Genomic DNA, 26,783 nt, shown 5'->3' with positions numbered 1-26,783 from the left:
GGTGGGTCTCGAACCCACGGGCTCAGGCAATCCACTCATCTCAGCCTCCCAAAGGCATGGAATTACAGGCTGAGCCACCGAGCCTGTCCAATTTACTATTAAATAAACTGTATTTTCTAGTCTAAAACAACAACAACAACAAAATATATAAATATATGTGTTCACGCAAAACTTTGTATGCAAATGTTTATGGCGTTGTTACTCATATAATAGCCAGAAACAGGAAACCGTCCACCAACTGATGACTGAACAAACGTGGTATGGTCATACACAGTGGAATACTGCGCAACACTAAAAAGAAGCAAACTGATAGCAGACGTTACAACATGAATGAACCTCAAGAACACCATACTAAGTAAAAGAACCAGACACAGAAGACCTCATACTGCATGATTCTATGTGAAACCCTATGAAAGGTAAACATACACGAGAAAGCAGATCGGAGGTTGCTGGAGAGGGCAGCAGAACTGGCAGTATGGGACAGCGAATGCCCAGGAATGGTGGAAATGTTCTGAATGGTTTTCTGGGGAGATTGCACAACTCTAGGATTTGCTAAACATCACTGAACTGTATGCGTACACGGGGTAAATTTCATATGTACAAAGTAGAGCTCAGCAAAGCTGGCCTTTCTCTTAAGGCTAAAGCAATAGACAACAATCATGAGTTCAGACTGATGCCTCCAGTCCTACTACAGCTCCCAGGGATTGGTCTAGTCTTCTCCCTTCCCATATTTGTAACTCCCTCCTCCGGTGGTTTAAAATTGGGCTCCCGTCCATTTTCCACAAGGTATTTAATTGCTCAGTCCTAGAATATACCCAGGCACCTGCACATCTGTAATTCTATCTCCTCAGAAACCAAGGCGGAAGGAACACTTGAGCCCAGGGCTTTGAGGCTACAAACAATGAGCTGTGATCACACCACTGCACTTCCACCTGGGGGACAGAGCAAGACCCTTTCTCTTTTTTTTTTTTTGAGTTGGAGTCTCACACTGTCACCCAGACTGGAGTGCAGTGGCCGCTACCGGCCATCGCAGTCTCGAACTGCTGGGCTCTGGCGATCCTTCTGCCTCAGCCTTCCAGGTAGCTGGAACTACAGGCACATGCTACCACGCCCGGCTAATTTTTGATTTATTGTAGAGATGAGGTCTCGCCAAGTTGTCCAGGCGGGTCTCGAACCTGCGGGCTCAGGCAGTCTACTCACCTCAGCCTTCTAAAGCGCGGGATTACAGACTGACCACCGAGCCCGGCTCCTTTCTCTTAATTAAAAAAAAACTCTAGAATACACATTAAGGATTTCAGTATTGCTAATAGTACCACTGTGAAAAATACACACGTAGCCGGGCTCAGTGCCTCAGCCTGTAATCCCGCACTTTTGAGAGACTGAGGTGAGTGGACTGCCTGAGCCCGCAGGTTTGAGACCTGCCCGAGCAACTTGGAGAGACCTCATCTCTACAATAAATCAAAAAATCAGCCGGGCGTGGTAGCGCGCGCATGTAATTCCGGCTACTCGGAAGGCTGAGGCGGAAGGATCGCCGGAGCCCAGCGGGTCGAGGCTGCGGTGGCCGGGAGCGGCCACTGCACTCCAGTCTGGGTGACAGAGTGAGACTCCAAGTCAGAAAAAAAAAAAAGACACCACCTCATCTCATCCCCTACGCAGTCATGTTATTCATTTGAATCCAGATATGTTTGTTTATTTTATTTATTTTGTTTGTTTTTGAGTTGGAGTCTCACTCTTGTTGCCCAGGCTAGAGTGCAGTAGTACACTCATGGCCACCGCAGCCTCGACCTGCTGGGCTCAGGCAGTCCTTCCACCTCAGCCTTCCAAGTAGGGGAACTACAGATACACACAAAATGAGCCAGACTTGGTGGCTATAATCCCAGCACTTTGGGAGGCAGAGGCGAGAGGATTGCCTGAGCCCAGGGATTTAGACCAGCCTGGGTGACTTGGGAGACCACAGCTCTACAATAAATCAAAAAATTGCCAGGCATGGTGGCACTCACCTGTGGTTCCAGCCGTGAGACTCCAACTCAAAAAAAAAAAAAAAAAAAAAAACAGCCTAATATCTATGAACATTATTTGTATAGGACAAACATAATTATTACTTGGTCAAGTCATGTAACCTCTCAGACCCTCTGCTTAATCTTATTTTATTTATTTATTTATTCATTCATTCATTCTTTGAGTTGGAGTCTCACTCTGTCTCCCAGACTAGAGTGCAGTGGCACGCTCCCGGCCACCGCAGCCTCGACCTGCTGGGCTCCAGCAATCCTTCCACCTCAGCCTTCCAGTAGCTGGAAATATAGGCGCGTGCTACCACGTCCAGCTATATTTTATTTATTTAATTTTTTTTTGAGTTGGAGTCTCACTCTGTTGCCCAGGCTGGAGGACAGTGGCACGTTCCCGGCCACTGCAGCCTTGACCTGCTGGGCTCAGGTGATCCTTCCGCCTCAGCCTTCCAAGTAGCTGGAACTGCCTGGCTAGTTTTTTTTTTAATTTATTGTAGAGATGAGGGCCCACCAAGTTGCCCAGGCTGGTCTTGAACCCGTGGACTCAGGCAGTCCTCTCACCTCGGCCTTCCAAAGTGCTGGGATTATCAGCGTGAGCCACCGTGCCCAGCCTAATCTTATTTGAATGAGGGGATTTAATTCATTAGTTGTGATTTTTTTTTTTTGAGTTGGAGTCTCACTCTGTCACCCAGACTGGAGTGCAGTGGCCACTCCCGACCACCGCAGCCTCAACCTGCTGGGCTGCGGCGATCCTTCTGCCTCAGCCTTCTGAGTAGCCGGAATTACAGACGCGCGCTACCACGGCCGGCTAATTTTTTGATTTTATTGTAGAGATGAGGTCTTGCCTGCCCAGGCGGGTCTCGAACCTGCGGGCTCAAGCAATCCACTCACCTCAGCCTCCCAAAGGCACGGGATTACAGGCTGAGCCACCAAGCCGGCTAGTTGTGATTTCTAACAACAGATCACCTGGGGATCATGGTAAAATGCAGATGCTGATTCAAAAGTTCTGGACTGCAGCCCTGTCTTAGTCGGCTGGGCTGCTATAACAAACTATCATAAACTGTATTGTTTATAAATAACAGAAATTCCTTTATCATAGTTCTGGAGACTGAAAGTCCGAGATCCAGGTTGCAGATGATTCAGTGTCTGCAGGGGGCCCGTTTCCTGGTTCACAGCATATTTTCACATGTCCTCATGCGGCATTAGGGCTGAGGGAGCCCTAAAGGCTCTCTGTGATAAGGGCACTAGTCCCCTCACAGCCTCATTATCTCCCAAAGTCCCCACCTTCAAATACCATCACTTTGGGCATCAGGATTCAACACAATATGCACTTTGGGGGACACAAACATTCAGTCGACAGCAGGCCAAATTCTCTGCATTTAGAATAAGCTCTCAGGTAATGCTGATGATGCTGGTCCCGGGACCACACTTTCGATAACAAGGAACCAGATAGTCACAGGAAGGAATTACAAGAGACGCAGTAGCAAGGAACACAGATTCCCTCCTGTGCAAAAGCGACTGATTGCAATATATCCAGTTTCATCCTGGAGGGGCCAAGAGACCCAGGACAGTCGGACCAGGACAGAATACTGCTGGGACTTGTGGCAGTTACAAAGTCAAGATCTGTTCACCTGCCAAAAAAAATCAATTATCTATAGTGCAAAACTGCCATTAAAAAGATCCTGTCAGAGCTGGGCTCGGTGGCTCAGCCTGTAATCCCGCGCTTTGGGAGGCTGAGGTGAGTGAATTGCCTGAGCCCACGGATTCGAGACCCATCTGGGCAACTTGGCGAGACCTCATCTCTACAATAAATCAAAAATCAGCCGGGCGTGGTAGTACGCCTTCCAAGTAGTTCCAGCTACTTGGAAGGCTGAGGCGGAAGGATCGCCGGAGCCCAGCAGGTTGAGGCTGTAGTGGCCAGGAGCGGCCACTGCACTCCAGTCTGAGTGACAGAGTGAGACTCCAACTCAAAAAAAAAAAAAAAAAAGGTCCTGCTGGGAATGTATAATCTCAGCATCTGGGATACAGAAAGCCTGGAGGTCAGGTGGATGAGAGAGAACACAGACGTCAAGGTCATTCCTCCCTCCACATCCTAACGTTGGTAATAAAGTGATGAGTCCTTTAATGAAAGATGAATTTTTTTTTGAGTTGGAGTCTCACTCTGTTGCCCAGGGTAGAGACCAGTGGCATGCTCACAGAGGCCATCGCTGCCTCCACCTGCTCGGGTCAGGTGATCCTTCCGCCTCAGCCTTCCAAGTAGCTGGAACTATAGACACACGCCACAACACCTGGCTAATGTTTTGATTTATTGTAGAGACGAGGTCTCACCAAGTTGCCTAGGCTGGTCTCGAACCCGTGGGCTCAGGCAATCGTCTCACTTTGGCCTCCTGAAGAGCTGGGATTATAGGCGTTAGCCGCTGCATCCAGCCAAAAGATGAATTTATGGACCTGTTAGATCAAGAATTAATGTATAGAATTCAACAGAATATCCTCTCTCTCTCCACTTAAAGCTGCCTTTATTATCTATTAACCCGTGTAAGTTAAATGAATGTGCAAGCCTGTTATGAAGGTGAAAGTCCTGGGTTAGCGCACATGCTTTCCTGAAGCAAGGTCACTGGCTTGTTCTGTAAAACTTCAAGGCCACTTTTTCTGTAGAGCAGTATACCACTGTCAGATATATGTGACCTATTGGTGTACAGAAGGTAATCGCTCAGATGTTAGCACTTCAAATATAGAAATAGTTACACTTTGGATTTTTATGATGAACTGAGCTCATCTTCAATGTATCTCATCAAAATCAAGCCCACTCTTACCATACATTTTCACGAAATATGTACAGGATGAAAGAAATGAATGTGACACTGAAACAACTTGTACATCAGACAATGTCAGAGGCACCACACGCATTATCTTGGTCGGCATTCATGGCCACCACACATGGTGTCATTACATCCATTTCCTACAGGAGACGAAAGGGATTCATAAGCAACTCACCAGATTTATACAACTAGCAAACTGTACAGCTAGAATTTGAAGTCAATGCATGTGAACGTCACAGCTGAGGGAGAGGAGGCAAGCAGGAGGGGACTGGGTGACATGATTTGTACACGCCTGCATTTTCATCATCTAGTTCTCCCAGGTGTCACAGCAACTACTCCACTTGACCTCCAAAACAATCCTATGGCATTCGTGCACCAGGAATTTTATCTTCATTTTGCCAGCAAGAGAACTGAGATCTTGAAAGGCAAGCCTTAATGAAAAGAGCACCAGGTGTCAGACTTTTGCTAGCACTGTCCTTGTTTACAGTCTACCTTTATGGTATGTCAACCAGTGGGGTGAATATCAAAAGTACCTTGTCCCTAGAAGATTGCAATTAAAGAGCCATTAGCATGTAACATATCGATCCTTCCTAGGGCTGCAAGGGGCATCTCCACTGCTCTTCAGTCCCATGGGAGGGTACAGATGGAAGGACCAAGGACCAAGGTGGTATTCTGACTTTTTTGTGTAGCTATAAAGGAATACCCGAGGCTGAGTATTTTATGAAGAAAAGAGGTTTATTTAGCTTGTGGTTCTGCAGGCTGTACAAGAAGCATGACGCCAGCATCTGCTTCTGGTGAGGTCCTCAGGTGCTTTTACTGATGGCAGAAGGGCAAGGGGAGCAGGCATCAAAGTGGTCAGAGAAAGGAAGGGAGAAAAGGGAGGTGTCAGGCTCTTTTCAGCAATCAGTTCTGGCTGAAATTAGCAGAGTGAGAACTTGCTCTTTTTCCAGGATGAGGCCTTCCCAAGGGATCCACCCCCATGACCCAGACAATTCCCACTAGACCCCATCTCCAGCACTGGGGATCAGATTTCAGCATGAGAGTTGGAGGGTACAGATATCCAAGCTACAACACATTCCAAGTGTATCTGGCACCCACTGAGGATTATTGTAACACCCCCTCCATTCAACCAGAGTGTTTTCAGTTGTAATCATGTAACAGTAGTAATCACTATTTTCTTAATTCTTTGGCTTTAAAACCAACAATTACATTTAAAAAGAAGAACACATTTCAGTTGAAGGACATTATTCAAATTCGGTAAAATACTTACTATATGAGTTAAAACCTGCACTTGAACAAAAATATTTGACCTCGTATTTCTCACTGCCCTGTTTTGCTAATTCCAATTTTATTTTATTTTACTTTTTTGGGTCAGAGTCTCACTCTATGGCCCAGGCTGGAGTGCAGTGGCTGGCTCATGGCCACCGCAGCCTCGACCTGCTGGTGTCATGTGATCCTTCTGCCTCAGCCTTCCAAGTAGCTGGAACTACAGGTGCACACCACTACACCCGGCTAATTTTTCTTGATTTATTGTAGAGATGAGGTCTCACCAAGTTGTTCAGACTGGTCTTGAACCCGTTGGGCTCAGGCAATCCTCTAGCCTCTGCCTCCCAAAGTGCTGGGATTACAGGCATGAGCCACCGCACCCTGCCTATTTTATTTTTGAGTTAGAGTCTCACTCTGTCGTCCAGGCTGGAGTGACACACCTGGCTCCGATTCAAATTTTTTTTTTTTTTGAGTCAGAGTCTCACTCTGTCGCCCAGACTGGAGTGCAGTGGCTGCTCCCGGCCACCGCAGCCTCGACCTGCTGGGCTCCGGCGATCCTTCCACCTCAGCCTTTCGAGTAGCCGGAATTACAGGCATGCGCTACCATGCCCTGCTGATTTTTTGATTTATTGTAGAGATGAGGTCTCGAACCCGCGGGCTCAGGCAATCCACTCACCTCAAACTCCCAAAGGCGCGGGATTACAGGCTGAGCCACCGAGCCCGGCTCCGATTCAAATTTTTAACACAAGTAATTATTTGTCTCTACAGTCATGGTGCTACCATGGTTTGCTTAGAATCTACTCATTCAATGCTGTAGGTTGCAGTACCCAGGAGTTGAATCAAACTGTGCCTGAAGCAAGCTCAAGCTTCTGAACCAAATGAACCTCTTGTAGCTGAGTGTAGGTGTGTTGGAACCAACTGTATAACTGAGGTCATGGGATCAACTTCCGTGTAAAATACAGTTATTAAAAGATCATACATCTATATACCATTATATATATGTATATATAATGTATATGTATAAAATCCAGTAGTAAACACAACTATTGCTTAGACTTACAAGAGTATTTTTTCCCTGGGAAGAGTGTTTTTTACAGTGTTTAGAATTGCCAGTGCTTGGCCAGGCACAGTGGCTCACACTTGTAATCCCAGCACTTTGGGAGGCAGAGGCAAGAGGATTGCCTGAGCTCAGGAGTTCGAAACCAGCCTGGGCAACTTGGCAAGACCTCGTCTCTACAATAAATCAAAAAATTAGCCGGGTGTTGTGGCGCATGCCTGTAGTACCAGCTATTTGAAAGGATGAGGCAGAAGGATTGCCTGAACCCAGCAGGTCGAGACGGCGGTGGCTGTGAGTGTGCTACTGCACCACTCCAGCCTGGGTGACAGAGTAAGACTCTGAACACCTCTCCCCCAAAAAAGAATTGCCAGTGCTTGATGATAACACAAAGCAGTGTGACTTGTGGTTGGGTTTTTATTATTGTTTTAGAGTCCCTAAGGTGCCCTCATATTTCCTTGACCACGGCTCCCACGCCCCAGCCTTTGGTCTCATGGTGGGAGGTGGGTTGTGGGGGTTCTGGGATAATGGATGGAACGTGAAGCGGTTGAAATTGGGAAATGGACCCTTGGGGCAGACCACAACTGCACCCAGATTTTGTATGGGTTGAATTCCTATGTGATGACTGGCTTTCTGACTGGGGACAGTTAAGGTTTCAAACTGTGCTAGTTAATCCTGGTACACCACGGATGGCTTGTAGGAGATAAGATGGAACCTTATCAGCAGGAGCAGAGTGAGCATCCAGCTTCCATGGGCCAGACCCCATGGAGGGGAAACCCTGCTCTGTGATCTCCTTTCTTCTTTTACTAAAGGCAGCAAAATGTGGACACTGGCTCCTCCTCTGACCTTCTTGCTCCCAGATTCCTTGTTGGAGCTAGTCACAGCTTCAGATTAAGAACAAGAAAGACATGTGATTTGAGTTTCAGTTCCAAATGTGACAAGATGATTTGGGGCAAGCCATAAAACCTCCACGGGGCTCAGTTTCTTCATCTGTTATATAAACACTGATATTTGTCCTGCTTACTTCACAGGGTTATTGTGAAAAGTGGATAGAATAACAGAAATGAAGAAATGTGGCCCACTGCCACAGGGAGGTGCACCATTGTACATGGTGGCCTCAAACTTGAGCGTGTATCAGTGTCACCTGGCAGCCTTGTTAGAACAGAAACTGCTGGCTTCCTCTCCACAGTTCCTCATCTGTAGGTCTGGGGTGGAAACCAGAATTTCCATTTCTTTTTTCTTTTTTGTTTGAGACAGGGTCTTACTCTGTCACCCAGGCTGCAGTACTGTGGTCACCATACCCCCTTATTTAAACAAATATTTTTTTTTAGTTGGAGTCTCACTCTGCCACCCAGACTAGAGTGCAGTAGCACACTCCCGGCCACCACAGCCTTGACCTGCTGGGCTCCGGTGATCCTTCCGTCTCAGCCTTCCAAGTAGCCAGAACTACAGGCACGTGCTACCACTCCCGGCTAATTTTTGATTTAATATAAAGACGAGGTCTTGCCAAGCTGCCTGGGTGGGTCTCGAACCTGCAGGCTCAGGCAATCCACTCGCCTCGGCCTCCTAGTGCTGGGATTACAGGCTGAGCCACCAAGCCCAGCCATTTAAAAAAAATTTTAATGGAGAGAGGGCTTTGCGATGTTGCCCAGGCTAATCTTGAACTCCTAGTCTCCTCTTGCCTTGGTCTCCCAAAACACTGGAATTACAAACTTAAGCCACAGTGACTGGTCTAGAATTTCCATTTCGAATAAACTCCCAGGTAGTTATTTTGTTGTTGGTCTGAGGATCACACTTTGAGAACTGACTTAGATTTTTTTTTTTTTTTTTTTTTGAGTTGGAGTCTCACTCTGTCGCCCACACTGGAGTGCAGTGGCCGCTCCTGGCCATCACAGCCTCAACCTGCTGGGCTCCAGCGATCCTTCCGCCTCAGCCTTCCAAGTAGCTAGAACTACAGGCGTGCGCTACCACGCCCAGCTAATTTTTTGATTTATTGTAGAGATGAGGTCTCGCCAAGTTGCCCAGGCAGGTCTTGAACCCTGGGCTCAGGCAATACACTCACCTCAGCCTCCCAAAGGCGCGGGATTACAAGCTGAGCCACCAAGCCCGGCAGAACTGACTTAGATTTATAAGGATGGGCTTTGGAGTTGGGTTTGAGTCCTGGCTGTACCACTTCCTGTCTTCATGTCTGAGGGCAAATGACTTAATTTCTAAATTTCAGCTTGCTTAGTTGTAAGCAGGACAATATTGTATTGTGAGGATTAATATGTGGCTTTGTGTATGCAATTCTTAGCACAGTACCTAGGACATGGTACAAATTAAAGAGTAGTATTTATGATTATATAAAAGTGATTTAGTCGTATTATCTGTATACTGCAGTATGCTAAACAAATTCTTCTTTCTGAAGAATGGGATTGTTTCAGGAAGTTCTCTATTCAAAACTGCACACTTTGGGAAATCCTAAAATGTTTTAAAGAAACATGATATCAAATAGTAGAAAGTTTATTTAATATATAACTTGAAGGAAAATGTTGCCCAGACTGGAGTGCAGTGGCCGTTCCCGGCCACCGCAGCCTCGACCTGCTGGGCTCCAGTGATCCTTCCGCCAAGTTGCCCAGGCGGGTCTCGAACCCGCGGGCTCAGGCAATCCACTCACCTCAGCCTCCCAAAGCGCGGGATTACAGGCTAAGCCACCGAGCCCGGCTACATTTTATTTTTATATAGTAAATATTGATAGACATACCAATTCATTCTATGAATTGAGTTTACCTTCCCTTCTTTTCCTTTACATTTAGTGCATCTATGCATACGTTCGAGGAGTAGTAGAGTTACCATTGTATTAGTTGTTAGATTTATAAAAAAGGATATCATATTTTTCTTTGGAGACCTGCTTTACTCAATTGCTGAGATTCATCCATAGGGTTGTATGTCAAAGAGGCCCATGCATTTTGAATGCTGTATGATTTTTTATCGGGTGACGATGACACAGCCTGTTATCCATGTTCCATTGATGAGCATGTTATCTCTACATGCTTGCTACTGTGGGCAGTGTCTCTGTGAATGCATTGTGTACCATGCTCTCTTGTGGTCTCTCTGTGCAGACTGTGGAAATAGAAGGGCAAGATAATAAGGTATATGAAAGTCCATTCTCTCTTAGAGAACTAATGCCAAGGACTTCAAGGTCAAAAACAAAACATTAAAACTCTTTGTTGCAGAGGCCCCAAGGACATCACTAGATTTCTTTTTTTTGAGTTGGAGTCTCACTCTGTGGCCTAGGTTGGAGGGCAGTGGCACACTCACGACCACCCCAGTGCTGACCCGCTGGGCTCCGGCGATCCTTTTGCCTCGGTCTTCCAAGCAGCCGGAACTACAGGTGAGTGCTACCACGCCCAGCTAATTTTTTATTTGTTGTAGAGACAAGGTCTTGCCAAGTTGTCCAGGTGGGTCTCGAGCCTGCTGGCTCAGGCAATCCACTCGCCTTGGCCTCCCAAAGTGCCGGGATTACAGGCTGAGCCACTGACCCCGGCGTCTTACCCAACTTTTTATCACCAGGGCCTGACATAGAACACAGTAGGTATTCAAAAAGTTTTGTCCAAAAGACCTGAAGAAAATGAAAGAAGCCAGGCTCTGTGGCTCAGCCTGTAATCCCACGCTTTGGGAGGCCTAGGTGAGTGGATTGCCTGAGCCCACGGGTTCGAGACCCGCCTGGGCAACTTGGTGAGACCTCATCTCTACAACAAATCAAAAAATTAGCCGGGCGTGGTAGCACGCGCCTGTATTTCCAGCTACTTGGAAGGCTGAGGTGGAAGGATCGCCGGAGCCCAGCAGGTCAAGACTGTGGTGGCCGGGAGCGTGTCACTGCACTCCAGTCTGGGCGACGGAGTGAGACTCCAACTCTTTAAAAAAAAGAAAATTAGAGAAACACAATCTAAAATTAATTTTAGAAATAAGGCTTTCTAATGAAGACTCTTTTAAAAGAACTTGACTTGCTTATACAACAGAGCAAAAAGTCAAATATTGAGCAGAGTTTTAAGACATTGCCCTTTCAACTATATTTTATCGCTGGCTCCTAGTACTTTAAGTATGGGACATCACCCCTGGCTAAATACTTGTAGTATTGTGAAGAAATGGGAGGGGGCTCTCAGAGGTGTGTATTCCCGAAAATGACTTGGATTGCTGGCTTTCTACACCCTCGCCTCTCTCCTTCATTTGTATTATTCACTGTTTAACTTATGAATCCTAACATCCTTCTGCCCATTAAACACACAGGTAGGCCGGGCGCGGTGGCTCAGCCTGCAATCCCAGCACTTTGGGAGGCGGAGGCAAGAGGGATTGCCAGAGCCCAGGGGTTTAAGACCAGCCTGGGCAACTTGGCGAGGCTTCGTCTCCACAATAAATCAAAAAATTAGTGGGCGTGGTGGTAGCGCGTGCCTGTAGCTCCGGCTACTCCGAAGGCTGAGAAGGGAGGATCGCAGGAGCCCAGCAGGTCGACGCTGGGGTGGCCGTGAGCGTGCCACCGCACTCCAGCCCGGACGAGACCAACTCAAAAAAAAAGGGTGAACAGCCCATGTATGTATTTGGCCCAGCTTTGCAGATGCTCTTGAGGAAGCACGGTTACCGCGGGGCGGAATGCCGGAAACCCCAATGTTTAAGAGCTTCCCGCAGTCACCTTCACGCGGCCAGGGGCCTCCCCTCTTCCGAGCGCGCCCGCGGCGTGAGGCTCAAGCTGCTGCCTAGGGGGCGAGGGAGGCAAGGCGACCTCTGCGGCCTCAGGAAATCCGGATCCGGTCAGACGCGCCCAGGCCTCGCCCCGCTTAAGGCCCGCCCCGCGTAGGCTCCGCCCACCCGGGTCAGGCTCCGCCCCTCCCTAACCGCCCCACCCCCTCCGCACGGAGCCCCCCTTCTCACGGATATGCTGGAAACCCACCAGCCGGAGAGGCTCGTGGCTCTGGGCTCGCCTCGCGACCACGCCCCTCTCTAGGCTCCGCCCTTGCTCCCACCTCGTCTCTATCACGTCCCTCTCTGGGCTCCGCTCGGGCGTGCGTCATCTTTCCGCGCCGCTGCCGGAAGTGTGGTCTTGGGTGCCGTCAGGGCCGTCCCGGCGGGAGCCCGGGCGCCGAAATGCTTCCCGGTTGTGCGCGTGAGCGATGCGCGGGCTGCTGTCTCTGACCCACACTGTCGCCTTGGCCGCCGTGCGCTGTAGCCGCGGCTGTTGCGGGCTGCGGATGTTCTATGCCGTGAGAAGGGGCCGCAGGACCGGCGTCTTTCTGACCTGGTGAGTGGCCCGACCGCCACGGCGTCACCTGGCGGCGGGCGGGGTCGAGGGAGATCCGGGCTCGGCCACCCCCGCGGCGGGGAGGCTGCACTCCGCTGAAGCTAGTTTGGGATATCAGAAAAGCCGTGTAAAGCTTGGGCTGGCCAGGGGCCTGTATTTAACCCTTTGCCTCTTTTGCCAGTAAAGCATTTCCAAGAGGTGACACGTAGTCGGGACCCACCAGCGTTAGAAGAGTTTTCCAACCAGCTAAATTGGAGCTATATCTCAGACAATACCTAATCTAATCTTCCCGTGCTTTTAAAAAATTCGGGTAAAGTAGTCGTTGGATCCTGTAACGATCCTTGGAGGTGGGTGGGATTCGCGCGCTCTCTTTTTTTTTTTGAGTCTGAGTCTCACTCTTGTCGTCCAGGTTGGAACGCAGTGCCACGCTCACGGCCACCGCAGCCTGAAACTGCTGGGCTCAGGCAGTCCTTCCGCCTCAGCCTTCCAAGTAGCTGGAACGATAGGCATGCACCACCACACCCGGCTAATTTTTTTGATTTATTATCGAGACAAGGTTTCGTCAGGTTGCCCAGGCTGGTCTTGAACCCGCGGGCTCAGGCAGTCCACTCGCCTGGGCCTCCCTAAGTGCTGGGATTACAGCCTAAGCCACCGCGCCTGGCCGATTATTCTCTTTGATTATTTTATTTTTTTGAGTTGGAGTCTCTGTCTCCCAGGCAGTGGAGTGCAGTGGCATGGTCCCGGCCACCGCAGCCTCGACCTGCTGGGTTCAGGTGATCCTTCCGCCTTAGCCTTACAAGTAGCCGGAACTACAGGCATGCACTACCACACCCAGCTAGTTTTTTTGGTTTATTGTAGAGACGAAGTCTCCCCATGTTGCCCAGGCTGATCCCTAACCTGCAGTCTCAGGCAATCTTCTCACCTCGTTCTCCTAAATTGCTGGGATTATATGCTTGAGCCACCGTGTCTGGCCTATTCTCATTTTGAAGTGTAGTTACTGGGCTGGTCAGAAAGTTCATAGGGCAGGTGAGTGACTGAAATAGGACTTGAGCCCAGATGTTCTGACTCCCACGACTAGAGCTCTTCCCACTCTGTGATATCAAGGTTTATTGTCTGTTTCTCTATGCACTGCGGCTACAGTAATGAGGAGGAAGCATCTCAGAAGTTGATTTTTTGCTGAAAAGAAATGATGAGTAGAATTTTTTTTTCAAAGACGCCAGAGTTTTAGTATGTCTTTAGTTTGAGAAAAGCCCTGTGGTGATGGTGTACTTTCTGACTGGCCTGCAGTAGAATGCAGGGTGTAGAGTCTGACATGCAGGAAACAGCTAGAAACTGTAAGGTGTAAGTAACCCTTTGCCCTTTTCACAATACATTTCCATGCCCACAGTTCTCATCCTTTGATTCAGCCAACCACAGATAGAAAATATTTGGGAAAAATAAAACAATACAGTTTGAAAATAGACATAAAAAGACAATGTAGTGTAACAACTATTTACATTGTGTTTACATTGCGTTAGGTATTATAAGTAATCAAGAGATGATTTAAAGTACACTGGAGGGTATGCCGTACTTTATATGTAAATTCTATGCCATTTTTTATCAGGGACTTGAGAATCCTCTGATGTTGGTATCCGTGTTGGGGAGGGGGTGTTCCTGGAATCAGTCCTCCTCAGATACCAAGGGACAACTGTATTCCCAAACTAAAAAAAGAACCTTCATCAATTAAAAAGGGGATCAGTTAAAAAGGGAGGGAAGAAGGAAATAACATTGCATGTCTTTTTCAGGGATGAGTGCAGAGCTCAGGTAGACCGGTTTCCTGCTGCCAGATTCAAGAAGTTTGCCACAGAAGATGAGGCCTGGGCCTTTGTCAGGAATTCTACGAGCCCAGGTGGTTCAGAAGGTAGTCATTTTCATGTCAGTGTGACGTTTTGACCTAGTCAAAGGCTTTCATATCCCAGATGTCATTTGATCTGAATGGCTACCCTCTAAGCACACAGAGAAAATACTGTGATTGTTTTCATTTTACAGATTAGGAAACTATCTGAAAGCAGTTAAAAGCAATGGTTCATGTCAGTAACAGTATTAGAGTCAAGCTGGAACTCTGATTTCCTGATTCATTCTTTGTTTTCATTATGCTGTAATTCCTTGTCTTAAAAACACTTGCACAGTTATTGGGCTGAATAACCTACAGCTTTATTTTTTATTTTATTTTAATTTATTTTTGAGTCAGAATCTCACTCTGTTGCCCAGGCTGGAGTGCAGTGGCACGCTCACGGCCACCTCAGCATCTACCTGCTAGTCTCAGGTGAGGTGATCCTTCTGCCTCAGCCTTCCAAGTAGCTGGAACCACAGGCACACACCACCACGCCCAGCTAATTTTTTGATTTATTGTACATACGTGGTCTCATCAAGTTGCCCAAGTTGGTCTCGAACCCCAGGGCTCAGCCAATCCTCCCACCTCTGCCTCCCAAAGTGCTGGGATTACAGGTGTTAGCCACTGCATCCAGCTTTGTTGTGTCAGAGTCTCACTCTGTTGCCCAGATTGGAGTACAGTGGCATGCTCACAGCCACTGCAGCTTTACCCTGCTGACTTAGGGGATCCTTCCGCCTCAGCCTTCCAAGCAGTTGAAACTACAGACGTGCGCCACCACACCCGGCTAATTTTTTGGTTTACTGTAGAGACAAGGTCTTGCCAAGTTGACCAGGCTGGTCTCGAACCCATATACTCAGGGAATTGTCTTCACCTCTGCCTCTCAAAGTGATGGGCTTATAGGCATGAGCTACCATGCCTGGTGATAGCACAAGTTTTGAAAAGTGAGTTTCATAGTGTTGGGTTAAGGTTATTATTTTGGAGAGAGAGTTGGTTGCACCTATTTGCCCTTATTCCCACTCCATAAAATAGTGTAGAAATTATGTCAGGTCATGTAGCCCAGTGCCTCACTTTACAGATGCCAAGGGATTAAGTCAGTTGACCAAGTTCATCGCTGATAAAAGGTGGAACTAAAATAACAGCACAAAGGATACCTGGTCCTATAAGGGGGAGTGAGGTCCAGTTGGAGGCCCAGACTTCACCTGCATGCAGCCTACTTGTATAGTTAATCCTTACTTGTACCCCATACCACTATAATGAAATAAAATTGAATAAGTAAATAAGTTAAAAAAATCTGAACCTACTTTGAGTACATGATCTTTCATTAACGTCACTTAGGGACTTTTTTTTTTTTTTTTTTGAGTTGGAGTCTCACCCTGTCGCCCATACTGGAGTGAAGTGGTCACTCCCAACCACCGCAGCCTCGACCTGCTGGGCTCCGATGATCCTTCTGCCTCAGCCTTCCAAATAGCTGGAACTATAGGCTCACGTTACCACGCCTGGCTAATTTTTTTATTTATTGTAGAGATGAGGTCTCGCCTGCCCAGGCGGGTCTCGAATCCGCGGGCTCAGGGAATCCACTCACCTCAGCCTCCCAAAGGCGTGGGATTACAGGCTGAGTTACCGAGCCCGGCACTTAGGGACATTTTTACTACTGCAGATTAAGATAGCAGAGTGCCAGCCCAGGCAACTTGGTGAGACCTCGTCTCTACAATAAATAAAAAATTAGCCAGGCGTGGTAGCTCTTGCCTGTAGTTCAAGCTACTTAGAAGGCTGAGGTGGAAGGATCACCGAAACTCAGTAGGGGTGCCTGTGAGTGTGCCACTGCACCCTCAGCCTGGGCAGCAGAATGAGACTCCAACTCAAAAAAGAAAAAAAAAAAAAAAAAAGACAGGAGAGCATAGCTTTAATCACCTTCTCTTGAACAATTTCTCTCGAAGCCACTGAAATGCTCTAATGCTGGGCAACTGCTCTTTGAGAAGTCATAACAGACAGTTCTGAGAGGGGCAGGTCATACTCAGAATGATTTAAGGTTTATTTACTCAAGGAAAAAGCAGAGTTTTGTGAAGTAAAATGTACTTGACAATTGTGGTTTTCCTCTCCTTCAAAGTCTTATTCTTTACAAAGTGCCACTCTAATTTAACTTTCTCTGTTATAGTAAATAAAACTAGCATTTATATCAGTGCTAAAATTCTACGAAATTGCACTTTGATCTGGACCTGTGTATGCTTTTACTCCTGTAGAGTACCTAGAGAAATGTTTTCCAGGTAAATCTATGGTGACACAAAGCATGGTAGAGTGGGAATGCCAGACGTTGTTGCATGTGTCACACTCAGTTGTTCCCAGGCTCCATTAGCATTCTTCCGAGAGGTGTGACTTGAGAAGCTACACGAGGCTGATATATTCCCTTTTTCCTATTTAGTAGATGCTCAATACGTGGTAATGCCCCATTTCTCCATCTCTGCTTTAGGAGTTTAGAGCTGAAAGTGAGTTTTATAGTGTTGCATTAAGGTTGTTATTATGAAGAGATAGTTGTCCCTTCTGTGCCCTATTCCCACTCCATAAAATAGTGTAGAAAAAGTCATGTTAATGTCAGGTCATCTAGTCTAGTGCCTCACTTGACAGAAGCTTAGAGGGATCAAGCCAGTTGACCGAGTTCACAACTGATAAAAAGGTAGAGCTCAAATTGAAACTCTGGTTTTTTGAATACTGGTCTTATTTATCTCTACTTCAGCGACCATGATGTTAAGAATGAGGAGGGGCCAGGTGCAGTGGCTCAGTCTGTAATCCCAAGACTTTGGGAGGCTGAGGTGAGAGGATTACTTGAGCCTAGGGGTTCGAGACCAGTCTGTGCAACTTGGTGAGACCTTGTCTCCACAGTAAATCACAAAAAAACAAGTAGCCAGGCCTGGTGGCGTGCATCTGTAGTTCCAGCTACTTGGAAGGCTGTGGCAGAAGAATCACCTAAACCCAGCAGGTCAAGTCTGTGGTGGCCATGAGCATGCCACTTCACTCCAGTCTGGGCAAAAAGAAGTGAGACTCCAACTCAAAAAAAAAAAAAAAAAAGGAGGTATTGACTCCTCCCAGATAATCCTGAGATGGAATTTGAGGCATTTGGGATTAACTTTGAGTTTGCACTAAAGAAAAACTCTGCTGCTGAAGAAAAACTGCCATTGTACTGCCCCTGAAAGTACCCAGTCTCTTCCATTATTTTCGTTTCTGCTTCCCTTAAGATGTCCATTTATTTAAGCCTAGACTTACACTCTCTTAGCCTCCCTAGAGGTTCTTGCAGCCTTGAGCTTTTGAACTCAGGCGATCCTTCTGCCTCCACTTTCCAAGTAGCTGATATTACAGGCAGGCACCACCATACCTGGCTAATTTTTTGACTTATTGTATCTCCTCAAGTTGCCCATGCTGATCTCAAACCCCTGGCTCAGGCAATCCTCTAGCCTCTGCCTCCCAAAGTGCTGGGATTACAGGCATGAGCCACTGTGCCTGACCAAAATGTGTGCTCTTGTTTTTCTTGGAGAAACAGCCCTTTAGATTTTCAAACTAAATGCAATTCTTAAAGAGTTAAGAACCCTTGGTATCTCTTATCCCCATCAAAACCAGATGTAGTTGTTAGTAGAAACCTTGCTATTGTCTTCACATTGCCCTAATCAAACTTACCTTGGAAAATTTAGCGTTACTTCACAGGACATCAAAGTCAGGTGGTGTGGACCAAGTCATTCCCTCTTTGTAGGCCACACACAGAGGGTGTTTAGGTCTGATTTAATGATATTAAATAACATACTCTATTTCTTCATTCTTAAGCATTTCATGCTTTGTTTGTAGTTTCTGGTTCACAAGTAGACTCTTTGTTTCAGGGCAGAAAAATAAAGATGTAAAAGAATCACAAATTAAAGCTAGCAAGCGACTCTGTGAGCCATTTGATGAAGATGGAGATGACAGCACAGAGCCGTGTGCAAAGCATGTCAAGCAGAACACAGAGCTGGCCCCTTCTGTTGGCAAAGACACATTTTCTTATATGGGTATTTCTTTCTTGAATTTTTTAATTTTTTAATATAACAATCATGTGCAAATATATATGTAAAAGCTTTTCCCAATTTGTTAATTGGGAAATTTGAGCTGATGTTTATTATCATTCTTACCTGTAAAGGTTTTTAGAAATCATGGATGTTACTATTTTATCATTGATCAAGTGGTGCAAAACTAAATTACTGGATGTTCTAGGAAAGCCATCATATAGACTACAAATAAAAAACTTTTATCTTTTGAAATACTGGCATTCCCTATGCATGCTATACTTAGGTCACTAAGGTAAAGAAAATGCAGAAACTTCAGCTTCTTCATATAAGAAAGGTCCTAGACAGAACTGCTTGTTATAACTGATTAGCATCAGCATTTTTACCTTTAATATTCAATCTTTGCAAAACATAGGCGATTCTCTTTATCCTAAGAAGCAGGATAGTAATGAGCTTTTCTTCTACCTTAAACTCTAGGACTCCATTGTATATATTTAGTGACATACAGTATGTATGTGTCTTTTATACATATGGACAGAAAATAGAAATAAGTAACACTTTTAAACATAAACTAGTGTATTTGTAGATTCTAATTTAATTGGAGGGAAATCAATAGAAAATGTTTTGTCAAGCTGTATTTATTAGATCAGTTTTGCGGTTATGTAAAAAAAAAAATTTGTTATTCGGTTATAGGAATAGGAATTGAAGTAAATATTTATGGAATAACAGGAAGATGAGCCACTTCCATTGTGCTGACAGTTGCTTGAATCATGGTGGCCCTTAAGATGATATGTGATCGGTGCTCACAGTTGAGACAGAATTAAGTGGCTGAGAAGGAAGTTTGCAGTTGTACTAACAGAATCAAGTTCCAGCTGAGCTGAGGAGGCCTGTCCAACATCCACGTTCCCTGAGGCTGCCAGCCCCCTCCCGTAGGAATGAACTCCGTCCCTTCCCAGAGGCTCTTTTCCCCTTGGCCTCTGCTGTATTCAGTCCTTGGACAAAATGCTTCCTACACATGCTGCCTGTTTGCTTCCATGCCCTGCTCTTTAACACTTTGTAGCCTGACTTTTGGCGTGCTGGTCACCAGTGGCCTGAGAGTGGCTCCATCAGTCCTTTTCCTTCTTGTTCTTTACTGCCGTGTTATGTCAGTCAACCCTGTCTTGACGGAAAGAAGCTAAGATGGGGGCCACACTTGACTAGTGACAAATATGCCAGGAAAGAAATTAGGCCAGTGTTGGTCATAGGACTGGACCTTTTGGCGGGCAGGGTCACCGTTGTACTGAGACACCACTTGTCTCTGGGAAGATGGCTTCCTGAGGGAGAAGGTGACCCTGATGTGGAGAGGGCCAGTGTCATTTTCCTTCGAGCCTTCGGCATGGTATGTAAGCAGTTCTCACTGCAGTGGGTTCTAGTCTTACATAGTGACCCTCTCTGTGCTGAACTTGCTTGTCATGCAAGACTAAAATATAGGTGGATTCCAAGCAGAAAGTGTCAGGTGTCCCCATGTAGAGGATCTTGTTTTCCTGGGGAGAAAATTTTTACAGCATTGTAAAATACTCTCTCGGTATGAAATGCCAGCTCAAGCTGAGTGAATTTTTAGACTTGTTTCAGTTTTTAGCAGTATCAGCCCCACAGCACTTACTGTTTTCTCCCACAGGAGACTTTGTCATTGTGTACACAGATGGCTGCTGCTCCAGTAACGGGCGGAGGAGAGCGCGAGCTGGAATTGGCGTCTACTGGGGGCCAGGCCATCCTCTGTGAGTAAGCAGTGGAGACCAGGTTTTTAAACTTCAGACTTGACCGAATCATGCTTCAGAGCTTGTGAAAAGAGGAGCAGGATCTGCTTATTTTGTTGGTTATTTGGAAAACCTACCAAAAAAATAGCTTGGGCAGGGGAAGCAGAACAGAGGTTCAGTTGTGTTGACACTGTGCAGCCGTGTTCCTCAGAATGTCAGACACCTGGACAAGTCTATGTCTGAATGATAAGCTTTTACGCCAAATGACCCTTAAACTCAAGAGTGGCGTGGTATGCTGGGAGATGGTCTTGGTGAGGTGCACAAAGGTCAGGTCACCAGACTTGGAACCCTTTGCTAGACTCTCTTGGAGATGATCTTTTTCTTTTTTTTCTGAAGGCACAAAGTCAAGGTGATGTGAAATGCAGTCATCTGAATACACCTAGCCCCTGGATATGAGTGAACTTGATTAGTAGCTGGTAGCCCTAAAATTCACTATGAAAGATAAATTTAGGCTGGGCTCGGTGGCTGATCCTGTAATCCTAGCACTTTGGGAGGCTGAGGCGAGTGAATTACCTGAGCCCACGTGTTCGAGACCAGCCTGGGCAACTTGGTGAGACCTCGTCTCTACAATAAATCAAGAATTAGCCGGACGTGGTAACGCACGCCTGAAGTTCCGGCTACTTGGAAGGCTGAGGCGGAAGGATTGCTTGAGCCCAGCAGGTTGACACTGGGGTGGCCATGAGCATGTGCACTGCACTCCAGCCTGGGCAATGGAGTGAGACTCTGACTCAAAAAAAAAAAAAAAAACAAAGAAACTGCTAGACAGATTAAATGTAAATTGTTTCATAATAATACCACTTTATATTTTTGTTGTGCTTTGTAGTTTACCAAGTTCTTTCACTTTATCCTCACATTTTAGTTTGGAACTCTGGGAACGATGGCAAACTTGGGTGGGAAGTGTTTGTGGGCTTGCTGCTTGCTCAAGAAACATGGCTAATGCCTTTTAGATCCAGAGATTAAACTTAGCTCTTGACTTCCTGTCTCGTGTTCCTTCTGTGGTACTATACTGTGGTATTCAACAAAGCGTGAGTGTGGTTGGTTTGGTTTTTTTCCCCATTTATTCTACATCTTATGCTCATTACATTGGACTGGGAGAAGGACTTATACACCAGAGTATACAATTGCTCTTCTCTTGTCTTTCATGTGGAATAGGGATCTAGGGTCTAGCTGTCTCAGTTCCGGACCTGGGTCAGAGTCTGAAGAGGCTCCCTCCTTACTCGTGCTGGGGGATGGGGGCTACTGGGCGGACAGCAGGAAACAGGCAGGGCGCTGACCTTGGAGGGCTCATGTTCCTGGCCTCCCACCTGGGCACCTGAGGACCCTCCAGGGAGGTTGGGTTGGGGGGCTGGCCGCAGCTCCTCAAAGTAGATGAGATGGCCCAGGCCTAGGGCTCCTACTCAGGAGTTGGAAGAACAGTCACGTCTGCACAGAAGGGAGAGGACCTGAAAAGGTGCTGTCCTTTTGTTTTATCCTGTGTAAGGGTCTCTATAAGGACAGGGCCAGGGTAGCCTCATGAGCAGCCCAGGAGGAATCCTGTAGACGTGGACTGGAGATGTTGCTGGCTCCTGTTAGTGCCCCTCTGAGATGCTGGGCAGCTGCTTTAGACCAGTCACGATTCTTCCACAACTTTTTGCATTGGAAATGCCTGTTCCTTTAGGAAACTAAGTCTTCTGGTTACTCCAAGCCTTAGATATCTGGTCTGAGGGTTCTTTTGGTTCCTTGATCGCATTTTCCTCCTTTACTTCCTAGGAGTTTCTATTAATTTCTTCCTGAAATCTCACTTTCTCCATTTTTTTTTTTTCTTTTTTTTGAGTTGGAGTCTCACTCTGTTGCCCAGACTGGAGTGCAGTGGCCGTTCCACAGCCTCAACCTGCTGGGCTCCGGCGATCCTTCCGCCTCAGCCTTCCAAGTAGCAGGAATTACAGGCATGTGCTACCATGCATGGCTGATTTTTTAAATTTATTGTAGAGATGAGGTCTCGCTGCCCAGGCGAGTCTGGGACCTGCGGGCTCAGGCAATCCACTCACCTCAGCCTCCCAAAGGCGTGGGATTACAGGCTGAGCCACTGAGCCCGGCTACTTTCTCCATTCTTATTCCTGAGTTTTCTCCTGGGACTTTCTCCACCACAGCCACAGGGCCTAACCCAGGGTCTGCAGAGAACTAGCACTTCCTCTGACCTAATGGAACCTGGAAGAGTCAGGAGGTGCCTGAGGATGTTTGCTCCTTTCTGCTTCTAACAGTCTCTCTGTTGGTTTGATTTTTAAAGTCTGTGTTTTTACATGATGCTTTTATAGTTCAAATAAAAATATACGCTAGCTTATTGTTACCCATTAAAAGGAATTACTGTAAGAATTCGCTTTATAATTTTATTTTCTTTTGTACTGTTTTGAAACAGAAATGTAGGCATCAGACTTCCTGGGCGACAGACAAACCAAAGAGCAGAAATTCATGTAAGTTATCAGATGTATTTAAGTTTATCATTCTTTAGCATTGACTATTAATGTATTAATAATTTTTTTGTTGCTATCAATGTATGTAAGATACTTGAAGACAAAACTTGGGATTAGTAACAATTATGAAAGACAGGAATTTTCTAGAAAAACTCTAAAAACTAATTTCTTTTTTTTTTAATTGGCGTCTCATTCCGTTGCCCAGGCTGGAATGCAGTGGCACGAATGCTCATGGCCACCCCAGTGTTGACCCACTGGGCTCAGGCGATCCTTCCACCTCAGCCTTCCAAGTAACTGGAACTACAGGCATTCACTACCATGCCCGGCTAATTTTTTTATTTTTTATTTTTTTGAGTTTGAGTCTCACCTCTTGCCCAGACTGGAGTGCAGTGGCACGTTCCTGGCCACCGCAGCCTTGACCTGCTGGGCTCCGGTGATCCTTCTGCCTCAGCTTTCTAAGTAGCTGGAACTACAGGCGCACCCTACCATGCCTGGCTAATTTTTTTTTTTTTTGAATTGGAGTCTCACTCTGTCGCCCAGATTGGAGTGTAGTGGCACTCTTCCGGCCACTGCAGCCTCGACCTGCTGGGCTCCGGTGATCCTTCCACTTCAGTCTTCCAAGTAGCCAGAACTACAGGTGCGCGCTACCATGTCCTGCTAATTATTGATGTATTATAGAGATGAGGTCTCACCAAGTTGCCTGGTGGGTCTCAAACCTGGAAGCTCAGGCAATCCACTCACCTTGGCCTCTCAAAATGCTGGGGTTACAAGCTGAGCCACTGAGCCAGCCTAATTTTTAAATTTATATTATAGAGATGAGGTCTCACCAAGTTGCCCAGGCTGTTCTTGAACCCGTGGGATCAAGCATTCCCCTCATCTCGACCTCCCAAAGTGCTGGGATTGTAGGCTTGAGCCACCACATTTGGCCCAAAAACTTATTTCAAAGATGTGTACACAGGTGAATTATATGCATAGTGTTATTTCATATAGATAATAAAATAATTACAATTAGTACAGAAAAAGAAGGGATTTTCAGTTTTGAAGTATATCTGAACATCAGTAATGTCAGAGTTGAACATTTGCTGTAGCATGACTGTCGACTTGTTTTTTCAAGGCAGCCTGCAAAGCCATTGAACAAGCAAAGGCTCAAAATATCAGTAAATTGGTTCTGTACACGGACAGTATGTTTACCATAAATGGTAAGCTTTTCATGTTTTTTTCCCTAGTATTTTTCTAGTAACTATGTTGAGAAATAGGTCTTTCTTTCCCCATAGGAGGCATTGAAAAGAGCAAAACTTGGCTGGGAATGGGGATGACATTTGGTTGTCAGATGCAAGGGAGAGAATGAGGATCTGGAGTCGGTTCTACTGCTCCTGTATTTCCACATGATTGTGTCCTTGCTAGGCACTGGAAATGGAGTCATAAGCAGATGTGGCTCTGCTGTTGTGGCATTTCTAGTCCATGTGTGCATAAATAACTTAAGGTGGGGTACTGACTGCTTCTTTGGGAAATGCTGTGTATAGGAGCACATGGGGGGATGCTTACGAGGCCGGGAAGCCTTCCTAAAAGAAGTGACATCTTAAGCTGAGAGTTGTAGGCCAGATACAAATTATATGAAAGGGAAGAGAATAATTTCAGGCTGTGCAAAGGCCAAAGCAGCTAAGGCCAACTAAGGAGGTGAAAGGTCCAAGTTGGAGACTCAGAATACAAGTGGGAGCAGTTATACGAGGTTCGACTGGGGAGGTGGCAAAGGTCAGGACACTCCAGAATGACTCGTCAGTGGGTTTGCATTCTTGTAGGTATAACTAACTGGGTTCAAGGTTGGAAGAAGAATGGGTGGAGGACAAGTACGGGGAAAGAGGTGATCAACAAGGAGGACTTCGTGATGCTGGAGAAACTCACGCAGGGCATGGACATTCAGTGGGTGAGTAGCTTTTTAAATGTCGTGTCTTAGGGCTGTTATGACCAAGTAATCTAATTGCTAGAGGTTAACCATTTATGTAAGGTTTATGTGACTCAGTGACATAAGTTTTCGTGAAGTTAACATCATAATGTTTGTTAAACCAAACACATTTGACTCTTGAGTATCCTGTGGATAATACAGTTTTAATGTGAGTATTACTAGGCATATAAGACATCGGCAGCATGATTGCAGGATGTCCTGCAGTCTTCACACTAGTGGTGCATACTCATGCCTAGCCCACGCACACCTTGTCACTGTGAAGGGGGCCTGCAAGTCACCCTGTTTGTCTCTTTGGAACAATCTATCATGTTAAATAAAACTAATTTATAATATTTTGTTTCATATGATGGTAGAGTTGTGTGGTAAAACCTGAGTATCATGACTTTTATTTCAAAATGGAAGTATTTTTAAAATGATACATCATGTGTATTAAAAGATTTTTTTCAAGGAATACAGAGTAAATTAAGCTACAGCTGTAGCCTTCCCTGATCCACTGATAAGGTTTGGTCATCTGATATGTACATTTTGCAACATAAGTGTGGATGGTAGTTAAATGAGTACATCCATTCTTTTTTTTCTTTTTTTTTGAGTTGAAGTCTCACTTTGTCGCCCAGACTGGAGTACGTGGCCGCTCCCAGCCACCGCAGCCTCGACTTGCTGGACTCTGGCGATTCTTTCACCTCAGCCTTCCAAGTAGCTGGAACTACAGGTGTGCGCTACCATGCCCAGCTAATTTTTGATTTATTGTAGAGATGAGGTCTCGCTGCTTAGGCGGGTCTCGAACCCGCGGGCTCAGGCAATCCACTCACCTCAGCCTCCCAAAGGCACGGGATTACAGACTGAGCCGCCGAGCCCGGCTTACATCCATTTTTTAACAGCATTTCAAGAGAATGTGTGTATGTATGAGAGAGAGTATATGTGTGTGTTGTATACATGAACATTCATCCATCTGTACATACATGTATTTTGCCTGGAAAGCTTGCCGGGTTCCATTAGTAAGTGGGGAAAAAAGCAATATGAACAGTAAAATCCAATTTGTGGAAAAACGAAATGGAATTTTTGTACTTATATCCATGCATAAATGCATGAAGAATCTCTACTATGCTGTTTATTTTTTATTTTTTATTTTTTTGAGTGGGAGTCTCACTCTGTCACCCAGACTGGAGTGCAGTGGCTGCTCCCGGCCACCGCAGCCTCGACCTGCTGGGCTCCGGCGATCCTTCCGCCTCAGCCTTCCGAGTAGCCGGAATTACAGGCACGCGCTACCACGCCCGGCTGATTTTTGATTTATTGTAGAGATGCAAGCCACCGAGCCTGATTGTCTACTGCTGTTTAGAATCGTGCTGTGCAAAAGGAGCTGTGAAGGTGAACTTCAGCTCCTAGGTCTACTCCGAATAGTTGAAGGTTTTTTTTGACAATGAGAATGTGTTGCTTGTGTAAAAACTAGTAAAAATAAAAGGAAAAAATGTGTTTCAACAGATGCATGTTCCTGGACATTCGGGATTTAGAGGCAATGAAGAAGCTGATAGATTAGCAAGAGAAGGAGCTAAGAAATCTGAAGACGGAACAAAGTGACTTTAGTACTTGAAAAAACTTGAGCCAGTGGCTGTTTTGCTCCTTTTACTTACTGGTGTGGAAAACAGAGTGTGGCTGGACTATCACAGTGGGTGAGCACACAAATCACACTGAATCAGGGAGGTGTGATGGCATTCTTCGGTACACTCTGATAAAAAAAGGTTAAATGTTTAATAAATTGAATATCTTTGAGATTTGAGGATTATGCTTATTGGGTGTGATACTGTTCTTGTTTGTTTATGCAGTCTGGCCCTAAATGCCAGGGCTTTGATTTCTATAAGAAATCAACAAAATGTTGGTTAGGAGATTGAGATAAGAAGTCTAGAAGTATTCTGAAATTCTGAAAACATTTCATTTACCTTCCAGTTTGCAGGATTGAGTCTCCTGCTTTTACAGGTAACTTACACATTGGAGAAAGATGTGTCCCAGGCTCAGGGCACACAGCTCATCAGGGAGAAGGTGAGCGGTTTTAAGCCTTTTTACCATAAAATTAAAACATATAGGGAACGACACAAAACAAATATAGAATATTGAATTATTATTACTGGAAGGTGAATACCCTTGTATCCACCACCCTGGTAAGAAATAGTACTTTGCCAGATACTCCAGAAGGTTGTCAAGTTCCCCTGCAATCACCGCCCCTTCTTTTTTCCATCTTTTGCTCCGAAAGTAATCGTGGCTTTT

General features: G+C 46.0%; 1 protein-coding gene across 3 annotated transcripts; it reads left to right on the top strand.

Moving 5' to 3' along the window:
• Positions 1–12,244: 12,244 nt before the first annotated feature.
• Positions 12,245–26,310, top strand: RNASEH1 (ribonuclease H1). 3 transcript variants are annotated; one of them, XM_008061665.2, is made up of 8 exons: positions 12,245–12,420; positions 14,205–14,320; positions 18,157–18,321; positions 19,973–20,072; positions 22,507–22,561; positions 23,676–23,760; positions 24,361–24,485; positions 26,004–26,310. In XM_008061665.2, the coding sequence occupies exons 1-8, from the start codon at positions 12,293–12,295 to the stop codon at positions 26,097–26,099; spliced, it is 870 nt and encodes a 289-aa protein (XP_008059856.1). In that variant the 5' UTR covers positions 12,245–12,292; the 3' UTR covers positions 26,100–26,310. The 3 variants fall into 3 exon arrangements, with proteins under 3 accessions (XP_008059856.1, XP_021569904.1, XP_021569905.1); XM_021714229.1 differs by having other exon boundaries at positions 12,248–12,420; positions 14,205–14,323; XM_021714230.1 differs by lacking the exon at positions 18,157–18,321 and having other exon boundaries at positions 12,252–12,420.
• The last annotated feature ends 473 nt before the right edge of the window (positions 26,311–26,783 follow it).

Source organism: Carlito syrichta, unplaced genomic scaffold (genome assembly GCF_000164805.1).
Source record: "Carlito syrichta isolate Samal-C Ts95f unplaced genomic scaffold, Tarsius_syrichta-2.0.1 Scaffold305409, whole genome shotgun sequence".
Classification (NCBI taxonomy): Eukaryota; Metazoa; Chordata; class Mammalia; order Primates; family Tarsiidae; genus Carlito; species Carlito syrichta.
The sequence above is the reverse complement of the archived record's forward strand: the minus strand, read 5'-3'. Positions and strand labels throughout refer to the sequence as shown.

Coding starts and splice junctions, on each gene's coding strand:
- RNASEH1 (XM_021714229.1), top strand. CDS start 12,293: ATGCGCGGGCTGCTGTCTCTGACCCACACTGTCGCCTTGGCCGCCGTG. Junction 22,562..23,675: donor ACCAAAGAGCAGAAATTCAT/GTAAGTTATCAG, acceptor TGTTTTTTCAAG/GCAGCCTGCAAAGCCATTGA. Junction 24,486..26,003: donor AGGGCATGGACATTCAGTGG/GTGAGTAGCTTT, acceptor GTGTTTCAACAG/ATGCATGTTCCTGGACATTC.